At 37.3% G+C, this 15327-nt stretch overlaps 1 protein-coding gene across 1 annotated transcript; it reads right to left on the bottom strand.

Moving 5' to 3' along the window:
* Positions 1–601: 601 nt before the first annotated feature.
* On the bottom strand, positions 602–14918 carry si:dkey-228d14.5 (uncharacterized protein LOC796266 homolog). The gene is made up of 7 exons (XM_020929709.2): positions 14668–14918; positions 8417–8464; positions 8272–8334; positions 8115–8182; positions 6449–6579; positions 3195–3372; positions 602–2610 (listed from the first exon to the last, which is right to left on the bottom strand). Exons 1-7 carry the CDS (start codon positions 14730–14732, stop codon positions 2417–2419), a joined length of 747 nt encoding a protein of 248 aa, XP_020785368.1. The 5' UTR covers positions 14733–14918; the 3' UTR covers positions 602–2416.
* Between the last annotated feature and the right edge of the window lie 409 nt (positions 14919–15327).

The following is a 15327-nucleotide window of genomic DNA, read 5'->3' as shown; positions in this document are numbered from 1 at the left end:
ACATGTCAAACTCTGATGGACAAAGAGGGAGGTAGTTTTCCAAGTGGGGACACTCAATCTGCATCAGGAACCCAGAGGCACTTTAAAGAGCCAGGACCCAACACTCTACTCTGAAGAAACTTGTGTGCTGCTAGTATTTTTAGGTTAGGGTGTGTTATTTGTACCCTTGGGTACATCTGGTTCTTTCAAACACAATACTACTGGAAGCTCACTGCCTGTTTAGTGTCCACATATAAATATATGAATAGTACAAACGATAAATACACTGCATTATCTACTGCTGACAGTACAGTGGGGTCCACAGTGGACACGGGGACAGATTATTATGTCGTGTCTCATATTTGGAGAGACCTTGTTCTGTAAGATAAACATGACTCAGCACAGTCCAGACCTGTGCACTGTCCACATGTATGAGTGCGTGTGCTCTCTGTACAGAGACACCCGTGACAACTGAACAGAACACACCCAGTGTTTTTGTCACTCACCTGACGTCTGTCATGACGCCTGGACGCCCTATCCTTAAGGTGTGTTGGAGACAGTTGGAGATGCTTCTAGTATCTTCTCAGAACACACAGAGTCAGAAATGTTTATTTAACTCTTTTATTAAAGTGCAAAAGCATGAGAAATATTTCACTTTCTAAAGTCTAATAAAAGTACATTCTTTGGCTTTTCTTTTGAACTACACCATGGCACTGTTGGTTTGTATTGTTCTGTTGGCCCCTGACATGTACGGAACATTGTGTGGGTTAATAAATAAGTAGAAAGCAGACTCCCAGTAACACAATGTAGACACTTCAGACCTCCTTCAGAACTGACCACATTTCAGAACACCTTTTAACCATCTGTATTTAAATATTGCATTAGTCTCATTTCAGTCTTAAACAGTCTTGAGTCTGAGATGGTCCAGTCCAGAAATCTGGTACCGATTTAGAACAACATACAGCCCTTCAGTTGGGTGCTTGTGGTTCTTTTACTAGTATGGTTTAGTCTGGTTTGAGAATGTTAGGTTCTGTTGTAGTGGTCTAGAACTGGTTTAATCCTGGTTTAGTCCTGGTTTAGCCCTGGTCCAGTCTTCACATTCAGAGCTAAACTATATTCAAAATAATATTGCTCACAGCTCTTCATAACAGAAATATCTTGATGTACTCTGCGTCAGAGCAAGTAGATCCTTTATTTAGATTCCATGTAGTAAGGTTTTAGTTTCTCAGTTTTGAACTAGATTAGACACAATAACAATCAATTCATTTAATTACTGCCAAATATGTAAACATTTTGCAAGTTTTAAAATGTAATGAACCAAAAACTCAAATAATAAATTGTATTATCACATGTTGTATTAGTGCATTAGGCTGCATTGCTCTACCTGGAATGTTTCACAATATAACATTAAACAGATCTATCTTGTATTTATTCAATTACAAGTACTTTTATAGCTCAAAAATACCTAGAAGAACAGGCATTCTGACTGTGAGCAAAATGGTTTAATGCCATACTGTGAAACATTCTAGACAAAGCAATAACATCTCCAAAGCGTTTAACAGACCCTGCACCAGAAAACACACCTAAGGTTCATTGTGAAACCATCTGCTCCTTCTGAAATTTCATACTTCACTGTGATTGGTTACATCCACTGTCACTCACTCTGAAAATGATAGAAGCTGACCAATATGAGGAGTGGGTGGGGGAAACTGTTTGGGTTTGAGCATAGAGCTGCTTTAAAGAGGGGTATTTTACTTCTATGTGGGATTAATTGCTAACACATTACATATTTAGATAGCTTTGAAAATGCTCTATTCACCGAAAACAATGTATTAACATATATAAATTTAACTTTTGTTTTTGACGCTCTCAGTTTCCACTCCCGTTCCTCTCTGTGAAAATGAAACTACTGCACATCACATCAGGTTTGTGAAGTTGCTGTGTACAGTTTTGTACCATGTTTGTGTATATTTATAGAGATTTGTTGCGTGCATATGTCATGGGTGATGTAGGCTTTTGGGCAGAGCATTGGACAGAATCTTACAGCAAACTGTAAGGAGGGTACAACTGGGGCCTGGGAGAGATTGCTAAATTAGTGAAACATTTAAGGATGATTTTGTATAATACCCCTTCTTTAAACAAATTACAATATTGTGATCTCATCAAAAAAGCATATTTTTTAAAATTGTCATATCATGTGGTCTGTGTTCTGATTTAGTCCTGGTTTGAGCCCAGTTTAGTCCTAATGTAGATTTTGTTTGAGTTTGTTTTAGTCCTTGTGTGAAACCTAACCATCTACTTTCCCGATCTGAAAGTCTGATCAAAAGGAGGTCTCGCTCAAAAAACTTTAGTCCAGTTAATAAATACAAAAACACTACTGTTGGCCCAGCCACAGCCCTCTCCCTCCATTGTCTCTATGTCTTCTGCTTTGGGGCCATCAGGAGAGGGTCATCATGAGAGGTTTCTGCTCATCCCTCTTGCCCAGTAGGTTGGAGATCATGTACGAGGAGAAATAATAGAACTCCACAGCGTAGGAGAGCTCAAACAGTTGTAGGTTTAGGCCAAGCATCCACTCAAAGATGGCCGACACGTGAAGGTAAAAGTACTCCTCCTGCGCAAACAAAATGGTGTCTGGAGAGAGGTAGTTAAGGGCAAATGGCAGATAGAGGTCGAGAAGTGTAAGCTATAAGGAAACTGTCCGCTATATTTAACTAACGTCAGTGCTATGTACTTCCTGGTGCTGTTCTTATTCTAGGCAAATTAACAAGTCGATTATTCAGATGTTTAGGGCAATAGGTATAGTAAAAAATATTGATACTTTGCAGTAAATCAGCTCACCCTGTTGTAGTTCCAACTTGTGTTCAGATAAAGCTCAGATTAAAGTCGAACAAGCTTTAGATAGAACAGTGCCTACAGTTAGCATAACTTACATTTAACTAAGCAGAAGGTTGTGGTTTTATTTACATTTTACGAACCTACATTATGTCCTAGAATTGAGGTAGATTCTTTGTGTTTTTACAATGGCATTCCTCCATAATACTATATATTTTCTGTTTGCTTTTGGTGACATTTTCTGGGCCTTTTGTGACCAGTCCTCTTTTGTCAACAGTCTTGAGTATGTGCACAAACGTCTACAAGGCTAGCAATAAAGAAACCTGCCTATGTACTGTCTGCCAATACAAACCTATAAAAGACACATTTTCTCAGAAGGATACAGCAGATGGTGACAATGGCCTGAATAACGGAGGCCACAATACGGTATGGGTACAGGTAGGACTCAAACCCAGAGAGCTGGCATCTCTTGGTGAGGGCCGTGAGGAAGACGGTGTAGAAGCAGATACACACAAAGCTCAACGCCGCACCCAGGTAGTGGAGTAGAGCCAGGTAATCCGGCTGTACAAACACATGGGAAAAATATAAGAAATTTTACTTTTGGTACACTTTACATTTGAAGAGAAATACCCAGCTGCTTTTCTTATATTTTTATTTCTCAAAAAATAATTTCTGTGTATATTGGAGGAGTTTGACGCTATTGCTTTGACTAGAATGTTCCACAGTAGAGATTAAACCTATCTATCTCACGGGAGACAACTACAGGCTACATTACAGGTCAGATCTGTGGAGATGCTAACCCTATTCACAGATAGAATTATTGTTATTTTGAGCAATAGAATGTCCCGTGACTAAATGTTTAAAGTCATATCATGGGACATTCCAAGCAAAGCAATGACATCTCCATGGAGACAAGCAAGTGACAGACCCTCCACCAGAAAAGTTCCAGTGCATTATGTAACCCGCCAGTTGCTTGTCTCCATGGAGATGTCATTGCTTTGCCTGCAATGTTCCAAAGTGTGGCATTAAACTTATCAATCACCACAGTGACAAGCAGGAGATGCCACCAGGCCAGTTTACAGATGAGATCTGTGAAGAGGCAACACCACTCAGTCAGAATGCATATTTTTAAAGGTATTTTTGAGCATAAAAAACTATAATTGAATAAATAGATCTGCAAGTTTAATATTATGGTGTGGAACATTACAGAAAAAGCAATAGCATAAGTTACTTTTAACTATGCAGAGAGTTGTGTTTTTTCAATATACATTTTAAAAACTTACATTGTGTTCCAGAATTTAGGTAAATTCTTTGTGTTTTTAGAAAGTCATACAACATTTGGCCTTTTGTGACCAGTCCTCTTTTGTCAATAAACCGGAGTGTGTATAAAGAGTGTGAGTGAGTGTGCAGTAAAGGAACCAGCCTATGTAAACACACTTTTCTGATGCTTTAAAGGTGCACTGTGTAAATTCTCTGGTGTGGAGGATCATCTGCTAGAAATGCTACTGCTGAAATGTTCTATAGTGTCGAGGAGGTGATGCCACTAGGCCAAGTTATAGGTCCAGATCTGTGGATAAGTGATCCTGCATGTTTACAGTGATAATAAAATCCCCTGTGATTGAAAAATTATTCAGACAAATAATAACGTCTTCATGGATACAAGCAGGTAGCAGGCCGTCTACAGTAATGCAATGCACCTTTAACCATGATTTGAAAATAAAATGTATTTTCTTGTACTTTTATTTGTCCAAAAATAATTTGTGTGTCCATCAGAGGAGTTATGGCCCAAGCATGATGTCATGATTTTCAACCAAAAAGTAAAATCTGAAATCTAAAACCAAATCCAAACTGGGATTTTTAAAAAATTTGTTTATTTTTTTCATCTTAGTTTTCTTTAGTAGCCTTATCAGCAGACAAGCTAACCATCTATACTTCAAAACAAATAGTGATTGATATTGTCACTTCCTTACATTAGAACAACAACACACATTGCTCAACTGCACTAACCCCCTCTCCGTCATCTGTCTGTTCCAGGAAGTAAAGTGCACATACATTACACTTTTTCTTTGTACTAGTGGGGAACATTTCCTTATTTGTCTGTACTATGATAAGATACTATAATACTATCATATGCAGATAGCTGAATAAACAAATAAGTTATTTCATATTCATGTATTTATTGCAGCTCATGTTCATTAACAATACTGTACTGATACTTTGCAGTGATATCAAGCTGGGGGGGGGGTTCTACATGTATGCATATTGGCAGAATCACCAGTTATCACAGAGACACGATGCACACATTAACAAACACAAGTAAATAATTTTTTAAGATAGTCTGAAAAAAGCCAACATGGATTTAAACCACACATTTTCAGCAGCCTGTTGTCAATATGAGTGTTCGTGTTCTTGTTTAGGTGTGTTTAGGTGATTTCCAACAAAAAGGTGAGAGCTGACTAACTGAAAAACTGTTTGTGAGTGTAATTTGTGTAAGAGACTTGCTTAAGAGCTCAAATCAGCTCACCTGTTCCAAGTCAGCTCATGTCTAACTTGAACAACAGGATTTCTAACCGAGTAGTGTTTACAGTTAGCTTCTCACTCTCAGGGATAATGGGGGGATAATGCTGCTTTAAAGGGACAGTTTGGAATTTTGGACATAGGGCCTCATTTCCTAGTGAGCCAAAGTACTGTAGATGTGTGGAGACACTTTTTGAAATAATCCATCCACTCCTTGTATTCGCAGAGGTCGCTGGTGCTAGGCTAGCACAAGTCAATGGCCACTATTAGCCTGCCACTAAAAACAGTCTTACCCACTCCACAAAACACCCAAAGCAAATCTATTATTACACCAGACTGTCGATGTAAATGTCAGTGTCAATAGAATAATTTTAGAAGTAAAACCAACCTTGCATTTGAAGGACTTATGTCTGAGCAGCTGCAGCAAATTGTATTTCCTGATAGAAAGCTTGGCAGCGGCGGACTGATATCACCTGGCACCTATCTTACCGGCTCTGTAATAGTTTTTTTTTTTTACCTGCAGCTGCCATAGCGACACATAGAGCACAGGAAGAAGCCTGTTCCAGTTATGGCCACATTCACATCATCACAACTAACTAGTGCAGAGCAAAATTCTGCTGCTGCTGAGAAAATAGTTACTCAACATGCGATGATTCATACGATACAAGGATAGTTTTACTTCTAAAATTATTCTATTGACACAGACATTCACATGGACAGTCTGGTGTAATAACAGATTTGCCTCGGGTACACTGTGGAGTGGGTAAGACTGTTTTTAGTAGCAAGCTAACAGTGGCCATGAACTTGTGCTAGCCTAGTACCAACAACCTCTCCAAATACAAGAACTGGATGGAATATTTCAAAAAGTGTCTCCACATATCTACAGTACTCTGGCTCACTAGGAAATGAGACCCTATGTCCAAAATTCTAAACTGTCCTTTTAACTGTGTCAGCGGCACTCAGTATTATGGTTTACAGTTTATATTTTCTTTAGCAATATATCATACTGCAGAATGTGTTACTGGGACATACATCTGTAAGCAGGTGTATTGTGTGCACATACAGTACATTCCAGCCCTCCCTCCCTCTTTGTCTGTACCAGCATGTATAGTGCACATACATTACAGTTCCCGGCAATGAAGGCTCCAGCTGAAGCCACCAGCCCCAGGACAAGCGCCATCCGACTCATCATAGAGAAACCTCCATGTTTCTCCATCACATGAGCGTGATGGAGCAGACAGAAGAGCAGGACTGAGGAGAAACAGAGTTAGAGTTAGAACTATGATTCTGAACACTTGAATTTATCCAGTAGTGGAAGGTAACTAAGTACAAACGTAAAAGTACAACTCAAGTACATTTTTTTACATAAAGGTGCACTGTGAAACTTTTTTGGTGAAGGGTCTGTCACCTGCTTGTTTCTATGGATATGTCATTGCTCTGCCTGAAATGTTCCACAGTATGACATTAAACAGCTCTACCTTGCATCTATTCAATTACAGGTGGTTTTACTGCTCAAAAGTACCTAAAAAAAACAGTTATTCTAATTTGGTCTGGCTTGGTGTCCATAAAGATAGAAAGGTTTAATACCATACTGTGAAACATTCCAGATGAAGCAATAACATCTCCATGGAGAAAAGCATTTAGCGGACCCTCCACCAGAGAAGTTACACAATGCACCTTTAAGTACATTTTACAGTGGATACTTTTTACTTTTATTCCATTACATTTGACAGTAGGTCTCTACTTTCTACTCCACTACATTTTAGTTCTGAACTGAAAAGTAAAAAGTACTTTTCTTTATGGTGTGAGGCCTGTTGAAATGGCTGACAGTTATTTTTAAGCACATTTAATTTGAGTTAATGTCACAACTTTGAGCAAACCAAAAACACAAATGCACAAAAACAGCTACAAAAATTAAGAAATCGATTGAATCTTAAAAATGTGCTAAATTCTTTACCAAAATGGCTACATTTCATCCTTGAATTGTTCTAAATTCTCTGCAAAATACTTTTACTTTTTACTCTTTAAATACATTTTTAAACAGACACTTTAATACTTTTACTTTTACTATTTTTACGTGAGTAACTTTTTGCCCCTGTATCTGTATTTTTACTTAAGTTACAAAATTGAGTACTTTATCCACCACTGAATTTATCTTAAAAAAGAGTTTGAACTAATTATGTGACTGTGCATGTCAATATTACAGGAAATGAGTTACATGAACCCTAAAAATCTGGTCTAATTATCGGGTTATCTCACTTTTTTTCAAGGGCCTCATATCAAAACATAAACAAAGCGGAGGGTCAATCGAGGGCCACGGACTGGTGGTCAGTACTACGAATCATTCAAAAATATGCATTTAAAACCCGTTAGAATGAGCCACCAGACCTTTATGCACTTACTTGAACTTGAAAAAGATAGATAAGGTATGCAAGATAGATAATGCCATATATAGGACATTCCAGACAAGACGATCAGGAAAGTTACAAAGTACTCCTTTAAAGGTGCATTGTGTAACTTTTCTGGTTTCACTGTATGGCCATTGAACCTTTCTATCTTCATGGAGCCCAAACCAGACCAAGTTACAGGTCAGATCTGTGGAGAGGCCACCTCGCTTCCAGTCAGAATGTCATTTTTCTAGGTATTTTTGAGCTATAAAATCAACTGTATCTTACTAAATGTGAACTAGAGCTGTTTAAAGTCATATTGTGGTACATTCCAGGCAGGTGACGGACCCTCCACCAGAAAAGTTACACAATACATCTTTAGACATACAGTGAACTTACATAAAAATGAGCCAGCGTTGATTGTCGCTGTGAAGAGTGAGTTTTCCGGTGCATATGTTCCACTTGAACTAAGGTTAAAAAAAAAAAGAACTATATTAAAATTATGATAAAATACTTGACCAATTCGTAAACATATTTATACTGAATTAACTGTTACCTTATAGTGGGGGCGAAACAACAGTTAACAGAGTTGTTTCCTGAGCAGAAATTTTCACCGGTCCTGGAAAAATAATTAATTTCATTTTAATTTTTATAAAACAGAAGTGTATTTTTAGCAGCACAGACAAAGAGACAGGACTCACCAGTCACTGAGGGAGCACACATGGCCATTCCAGTAAGCTATGCCATATCTGAAACAAAGAAATAGAAATCAGTTAGTAATTATAATGGTATTTGATATATTTGATGAAGTTAAATCTTACTAATGTCATATTGGTCATGTTTTTATTAATCTATGTCGCTCAATTGGTCTGTCAGGATTTCTAAATGCATGCTGACAAAGTGGAGACAGTTTTCATGACAACTTTTTGAGGCTACACATTTTAGTTGAAAATAAAGGTAGTGTAGCCAAAAATTGTACTTTGTTACTTCAAAATAAAATTACTCAAGTAGAAGTACAAAGCAGTGGTCCAAGAAATCAAGTATTTGGGAAAGTAAGAGTAGCTTAAAGAGTCATCTTAACTGTTGGGACATAACATCTGATTTGAAGTTGATGTAATATGAAGGACAAAACATAAAATAATGCACATTATCTGGTATTTTCAATGAGTGAACACAAAAATGAGAAAATAAATCATATCTGACAGAGTGGTCCAAGAAACACAAATGTTCAAATCATTTCATATTGTCAACATGAAGCTTTTGTCACTTACTCACAGTAGGACCAAAATTACTTTTTGACTTTGTACTTTTATTTTAAACTTTTTGTAATAAAATATATGTTTTAGTAATACAAACAAGGGTAACTGGATAAATGCAAGACAGTTAATTTTAATGCCATATTGTGAAACATTCCAGGAAAAACAGAAAGTTACATAGTGCTAATTTAAAAGGCCCATATTACACTATTTTCTGATCTATGTTACAATGTTGTTTACTCATCAAAAACAGACCTGAAGATGTGTTTTGTTTCATTCACACAAATCTGAATATTTAAGCTGAGTATTTCTCTCAAATGAAAAACACTATTCCACCTTGTGATGCCATGTGGGAATACAAGAAGTGTTAAACTCCACATGTCTTCACTAGAATCATTTTGATAATTTCAACCATAGAATTGCCAATCTCTACTGAACTGAAGATAAAATGTAGCTGTTAACTTGAAAGCTACCACATGATGACTTGAGGTGGAACAGACTATTTTGAGCCTTGCAAATGTATAATAAAGGGTTACTCAGACATAATGAATGAAACAAAACACCACTCCGGATATGTTTTTGAGGAGGTAACAGCATTATAACATGGCTTAAGGTTCACAAAAGCCAAGTTTGTGTAATATAGGACCTTTAACATATATCCAAATAGCAGTAGCATTTGTGAAGGTTAAATAGTCAATAGACTTGGGCATTGTTTGCATTGTAATACACTTAGAAATCAACAATGACTAACTCCTGATATTCTCCTTTGAATACATGATCTGCATTATTCTCCTGCTGTATTACGCTGGTACATTCATTGTGTTTTTAACAATACTGTGAATTCAATTATGCAGGATTTAGTGTGACGTGAGCTTCAGACTCAACTATAGCCCGTAGATTACACAGGTATGAACACTACCAAACCATGATATACGAGTCTGAATAAATAAAGTATTTTAATTTAAATTTACTTGTGTGTGCGCTGTCCAATCTATCTATATTAGAACTCCCTGTGTTTACTCAAGAGGAAAAGAAAGCAATTAACATGATGAATTACCTATGTTTGATAAAGGTCCATGCAAAACCTATTACGCAAGACCTACTCTGCAAACTGGAATTTTGGACTGGATCATGTTATAGATGTTTTCTCTGCTTATTTACCCTCTGAAAGTTGTATTTGGAGTGATTCGTGCATGTTTGAGTCAAGTCGTCATCAATCAATGTTTTCAGAGCTACTGGCACACTCCCAGTGCTTTGTACTTTGTTCTACAGTTTTATTTTCTTAATCTGTGGTAGTTCAAATGAAAAAATCTGCTGTTTGTTTTCCACCGCTCCTCAGATATAATGTTTTTCTCATTTCCCAGATTTTAGGAGAAGACCTAAATATGCAGGATTTATGTGTTAAACATGTGTGAATGAAACAATCACAACTCAGCAGTGTTGTGCAAGTTCACACTTTTCATGAACTAGTTCAAAGTTTAGTTCACACTTGTTCAAAGTGAATAGTTCACGTTCATAGTTCACAATTTTAATTTTGAACTAGTTCAAAGTTCAGTTCATTTTATATTTAGATGAGATCTGTAAATGAAAGGCTGCTTTTATTTTTCAAACTGACTTCTAGTTTACAACAACTTTACAAGATACACTGTTGGACAAGTGACTTTAAAACTGTAATGTGTTATTTATGACTTGTTACTGTCATTTCAAAGTCATTTGTTACATTACAATATTACTGTATTTAAAATGTAAAACATTACACGACTATTGCAGCACTTTTAATTTACTCTCACCAAAAGAACTGTTAAGATGCTGAACTTTTGCGCCGTATATGGACTGAACCAGGTCTAAACCAGGTCTAAACCAGGACTAAACCAGAACTGAACCAGGTCCAAACCAGGACTAAACCAGGTCTAAACTAGGACTAAACCAGAACTGAACCAGGTCTAAACCAGGACTAAACCAGAACTGAACCAGGTCTAAACCAGGACTAAACCAGGTCTAAACCAGGTCTAAACCAGGACTAAACCAGGACTAAACCAGAACTGAACCAGAACTGAACCAGGTCTAAACCAGGAATAAACCAAGACTAAACCAGGACTGAACCAGAATTGAACCAGGTCTAAACCAGGACTGAACCAGGACTGAACCAGGACTGAACCAGGTCTAAACCAGGAATAAACCAAGACTAAACCAGGACTGAACCAGAATTTAACCAGGTCTAAACCAGGATTGAACCAGGACTGAACCAGGACTAAACCAGAACTGAACCAGGACTAAACCAGGTCTAAACCAGAACTGAACCAGGACTAAACCAGGACTAAACCAAGACTAAACCAGGACCAAACCAGGACTAATCCTGGACTAGAACTTGGAATCTAGGACCGCCCCTGAGAGAACCCCGAGTGCGATCGGGCGTCAGCTGCGTCGGTCCTTTCGCTCAGGATCACGGTCTACGCGGGCGCACCTCCGGCGTTTCACCGCTGCTGATATCGCGGTGATTTTAGCAAATTTGTATGAAGAAAAACGAAAAACCCACCATTTCAATCCAGGTTAAAAAAGCATTGTGACGCGCGTTACTGACATATGTACCAAGTAAAATAACACGCGCGCGGAGCAGCACGTCCTGTGCGTGTAGATTTCAGAAAATAGGATCCATCCTATTTTTTGACGCTCTACACGAGCGTAGGCGCGTATCTCCGTCAAAATCCACAGAGAGCATGTATCTATTGTATTTGTGCATTTACCATCAGCACATTGTGCTCCCTGGGCAGTTGTGTATCATGTGAAAGAGCCCAGATCCACATAGACTGTTAATTAGTGCTTTGAAATTTACTTTTGAAATCCTTGCGTTTGCCGTGGTCAGCCTGTACAGAAGGTAAATACAAGCAGCTAAACGCGCCCAGTCAAGTTTGATTGACTTTCCCATTGAGAGACACAAGAGCCCGTACATTCCACTAAAGCTGCTGGTGGAGTCGCCTTCGCGTTGACACGCGGCTGTGGTTTCGCGAGGTGAAGTGCGAGCAGATCGTCACTCGTCAGGTGAAAACAAATTCCGACGTTTAACTGAAGCCCAACAGTGACGTACGTCGTTCATCACACATAATTTGAACAAATTCACGTTCAAGTTCTTGATTTACAAAAGTGTTGCGTTCAGTTCAAAGTTCACTGAAAAATGAACGTGTTCAATGAACGCGTTCTTTTGAACTCGTTCATGCACAACACTGCAACTCAGTGTATGCTTTTGATGAGGAAACAACAATATAACATAGAAAATAGTGCAATATGGGCCCTTTAATCTTACTTGACTACATTTTTTGGCTTCACCCACCTCTGCTTATTTGTACTTTATTGCTGTTTCTAGGTATCTTGTACTGACTGCCAAAGCATCTCTGGAAACATTTTACCAAATACTTCACTGTCTCTATGGTAACCTGGCCAAATGATAGAATTACACAAGCAAATACCTTAGAAAGAGCTACATTTTGGACTCAATTAAAGGTGCTCTGTGTAACTTTTCTGATGGGCGGACCGCAACCTCTTTGTTTCTATGGAGATGTTACCTGCAAAAGTTACGGCGAAAAAGAAGCATTCTTAAAGGGCCCATATTACATTACTTTCTGATCTATATTATAATGTTGTTTCCTCATCAAAACATACCTGGAGTTGTGTTTTGTTTTGTTTCATTCACACATGCTTAACACGCAACCCGTGCATATCTAGGCTGACTTCTTCTCTCATACTTAGAACACTGTGTTCCACTTTGTGATGTTATGTGGATATATAGACACCATTAACTTGGCTGAGTAGATCATTGAGATTAATGCTGTATACTGTTGAACATTCCAGGCAAAGGAATAACATCTAAATGGAGATAAGAGGATGCCAGATGTACATAGTGCACATTTAAAACACTGATCACCAAAATCATCTGTAAGTTGAGCATTAGTTATGTAACAGGCATTCAATTTCAATGAGATCATATTTTCCTATACCTCCTTCCTATCAACACAACACGTTACAAAACTAGCCTGATCACATAGCTCGTTTGGGCATGCTTTATTGTGTCATCACTTCTTACATCATATCAAAAACACAATTGTCTATTTGGGTTTTCAAAAGTATAGAAAATCAGATACAAATCTATACTAAAACTAATATCGAAACTAGATACTCATTTGAGCAGGTATCAATACTAAAAAGTCACATTCACGGGACAGAAATGAACCTTTCCTGAATAGCTTTAGAATGATCTTGAGCTGTATCAGCACATAGACTACCGGTAGAATACGTCCATGAACCACTATGAAACCTGCAATACTACCTGGACCACTAAGGGATTACACAGATATAAGCCCACATGATAACATAAAGGAAAGTACTATTTTGTTCCATTCACACATTTCACTAACCCTTTATTATTAGTCTGTCTACATCCCCAAAGCTGAACTGATCCAAACTGAAATGATCCAAATGACTCTAGTGAAGGTGTATGAAGTTTGAAAACAGAGTAGAGTACTTCCTGCATTAATAACGTCACAAGGTGGAACAGAGTGTTTTCTGTTTGAGAGCAGAACTCATCTTAAATATGCAGGGTATCTATCAGCTCATAGGGCAAAAAAAAATCATCTAAAAAGCACATGATTCAACAGGAAGTCACGGTTATGGTTTATGGCTGAAGGCTACGAATATTCAACTATTTCATATCAGCAGAGAATGTCTAATACTATTTTCATAATTATAGGACATTACACAGAAAGTATATATTAGTTCATTATGTTACTACAATGACTTGCTGAATGACAGATTATGTAACACAGTACCACGTGGCATTCAAAATCTGTGTGATGGCAAATGTATTGTTAATAAAAAATACACGCCTACTACTGCTACTGTTACTGTTTACTAGGGTTTAAAGGGTCTACATTACGCTATTTTCTGATCTATGTTAAAATATAATAATGTTGGTTCCTCATCAAAAACATACCTGGAGTTGAGTTTTGTTTAATTTATACATGTTTAACACACAAACCCTGCATATTTGGTCTTCATTCTTCTCTCAAACAAAAAACACTCTATTCCACCTTGTGATGTTGTGTTCCAAGAGGTGCTCCATACAGTGTCACTAGAATAATATGCATAATATCAGGCCTGGAATTGCCAATCTTGACTAAATAAAAGGTAAAAGGTAGCTGTTAACTTGAAAACTACCACTCTGTGACATCACAAGGTGGAAAAGAACATTATGAGCTTCGGAGATGTACAAAGACCAATAATAAAGGATTACTCAAACATGCATGAACAAAACAAAACAAAAGTCCAGGTCCTTCAAAAGTACCTTTTGACAAGGTAACAACATTATAGCATGGTTAAAAACTCACATGAATCTATTTTGTGTAGCATAGGACCTTAAAAAAGCAAATATTACTACTGCCACTATAAGGTACTTTTTTTTACTTTGCACTAATACTGGTACTACTACTAATAATACTACTACTTTTTTACTCATCACTACTAATTGTACAACTACTTACTACTACTACAGCTACTACTGCTTTTAGACTAGTTTAATACACTTTGTTTCATTCATTGATTTTATTCATGAATTTACATAAAATTCAGAAAAAGTTAAACAGTGAAATTAAATTCTAACTAATTAAAATATTTAGTACTTTTTTGTCATCAGAGACTGTACTTACACCGACCACGTCCCCAGGAAAGATACGAAGGCCAGAGTGATGGGGAGGATTATCCACAGAACCATGTCTTTGTGAAAAAATGTAAAACAAAAAACAAAACAAAACAAAAACACACAATTATTAACAAACTGAAATCCTTAAGTCTTATCAGGTGACGTGTTCAAACGCTTTTAAATTCCTCAGAGGAGATTACGGTACTGTTGTTTAGTGTAGTAAAGCAGCCTGCTCCTCAAGTCAGTCCTGCTCCTTGTGCTCAGAGGCTCCACCATTCACTCCACAGTACTGCCCTCTTTAAGAGAGCGCCTCTCGGGCTGCCACTCCCAGTACTGGAACGTAACGAAGTAAAAGCAGTAAAGTACTGTATTTATGTACTTAAGTAAAAAAAATAAATAAAGGTATCTGTACTTTACTTGAGTATATTTTAAAGAGGATATTTTTTACTGTAGGTATCTGTACTTTCCACTCCACTCCATTTTTGAAACAGACTGAGAAGTAGAAGTATTTTTATTACACTGTAGTTTGAGACCTGCCAAAAAGCCTGAAAGATTTATTTTTTAACACATTTGTAGTTTAAGCAAACAAAAATATACAAATAAAAACAGCTAAGAAAAAAAATAATTTAATTGTTTCTGTTGAACAAAATTCAGCACAAATCTTTAT

This window comes from Boleophthalmus pectinirostris, unplaced genomic scaffold (assembly GCF_026225935.1).
Source record: "Boleophthalmus pectinirostris isolate CB_2022bp ecotype Guang Dong unplaced genomic scaffold, ASM2622593v1 HiC_scaffold_5, whole genome shotgun sequence".
Classification (NCBI taxonomy): Eukaryota; Metazoa; Chordata; class Actinopteri; order Gobiiformes; family Gobiidae; genus Boleophthalmus; species Boleophthalmus pectinirostris.
Note: the sequence above shows the minus strand (reverse complement) of the source record. Positions and strands in the feature narration are given on the sequence as shown.

What these genes read in the sequence shown, in the direction of transcription:
- si:dkey-228d14.5 (XM_020929709.2), bottom strand. Translation starts at nt 14,732, where the DNA reads ATGGTTCTGTGGATAATCCTCCCCATCACTCTGGCCTTCGTATCTTTC. An exon ending in TTCCTGGGGACGTGGTCGGT is followed by an intron (nt 8,465 to 14,667) that starts GTAAGTACAGTC and finishes TCTTTGTTTCAG; the next exon opens with ATATGGCATAGCTTACTGGA. An exon ending in TGTTTCGCCCCCACTATAAG is followed by an intron (nt 8,183 to 8,271) that starts GTAACAGTTAAT and finishes TTTTAACCTTAG; the next exon opens with TTCAAGTGGAACATATGCAC.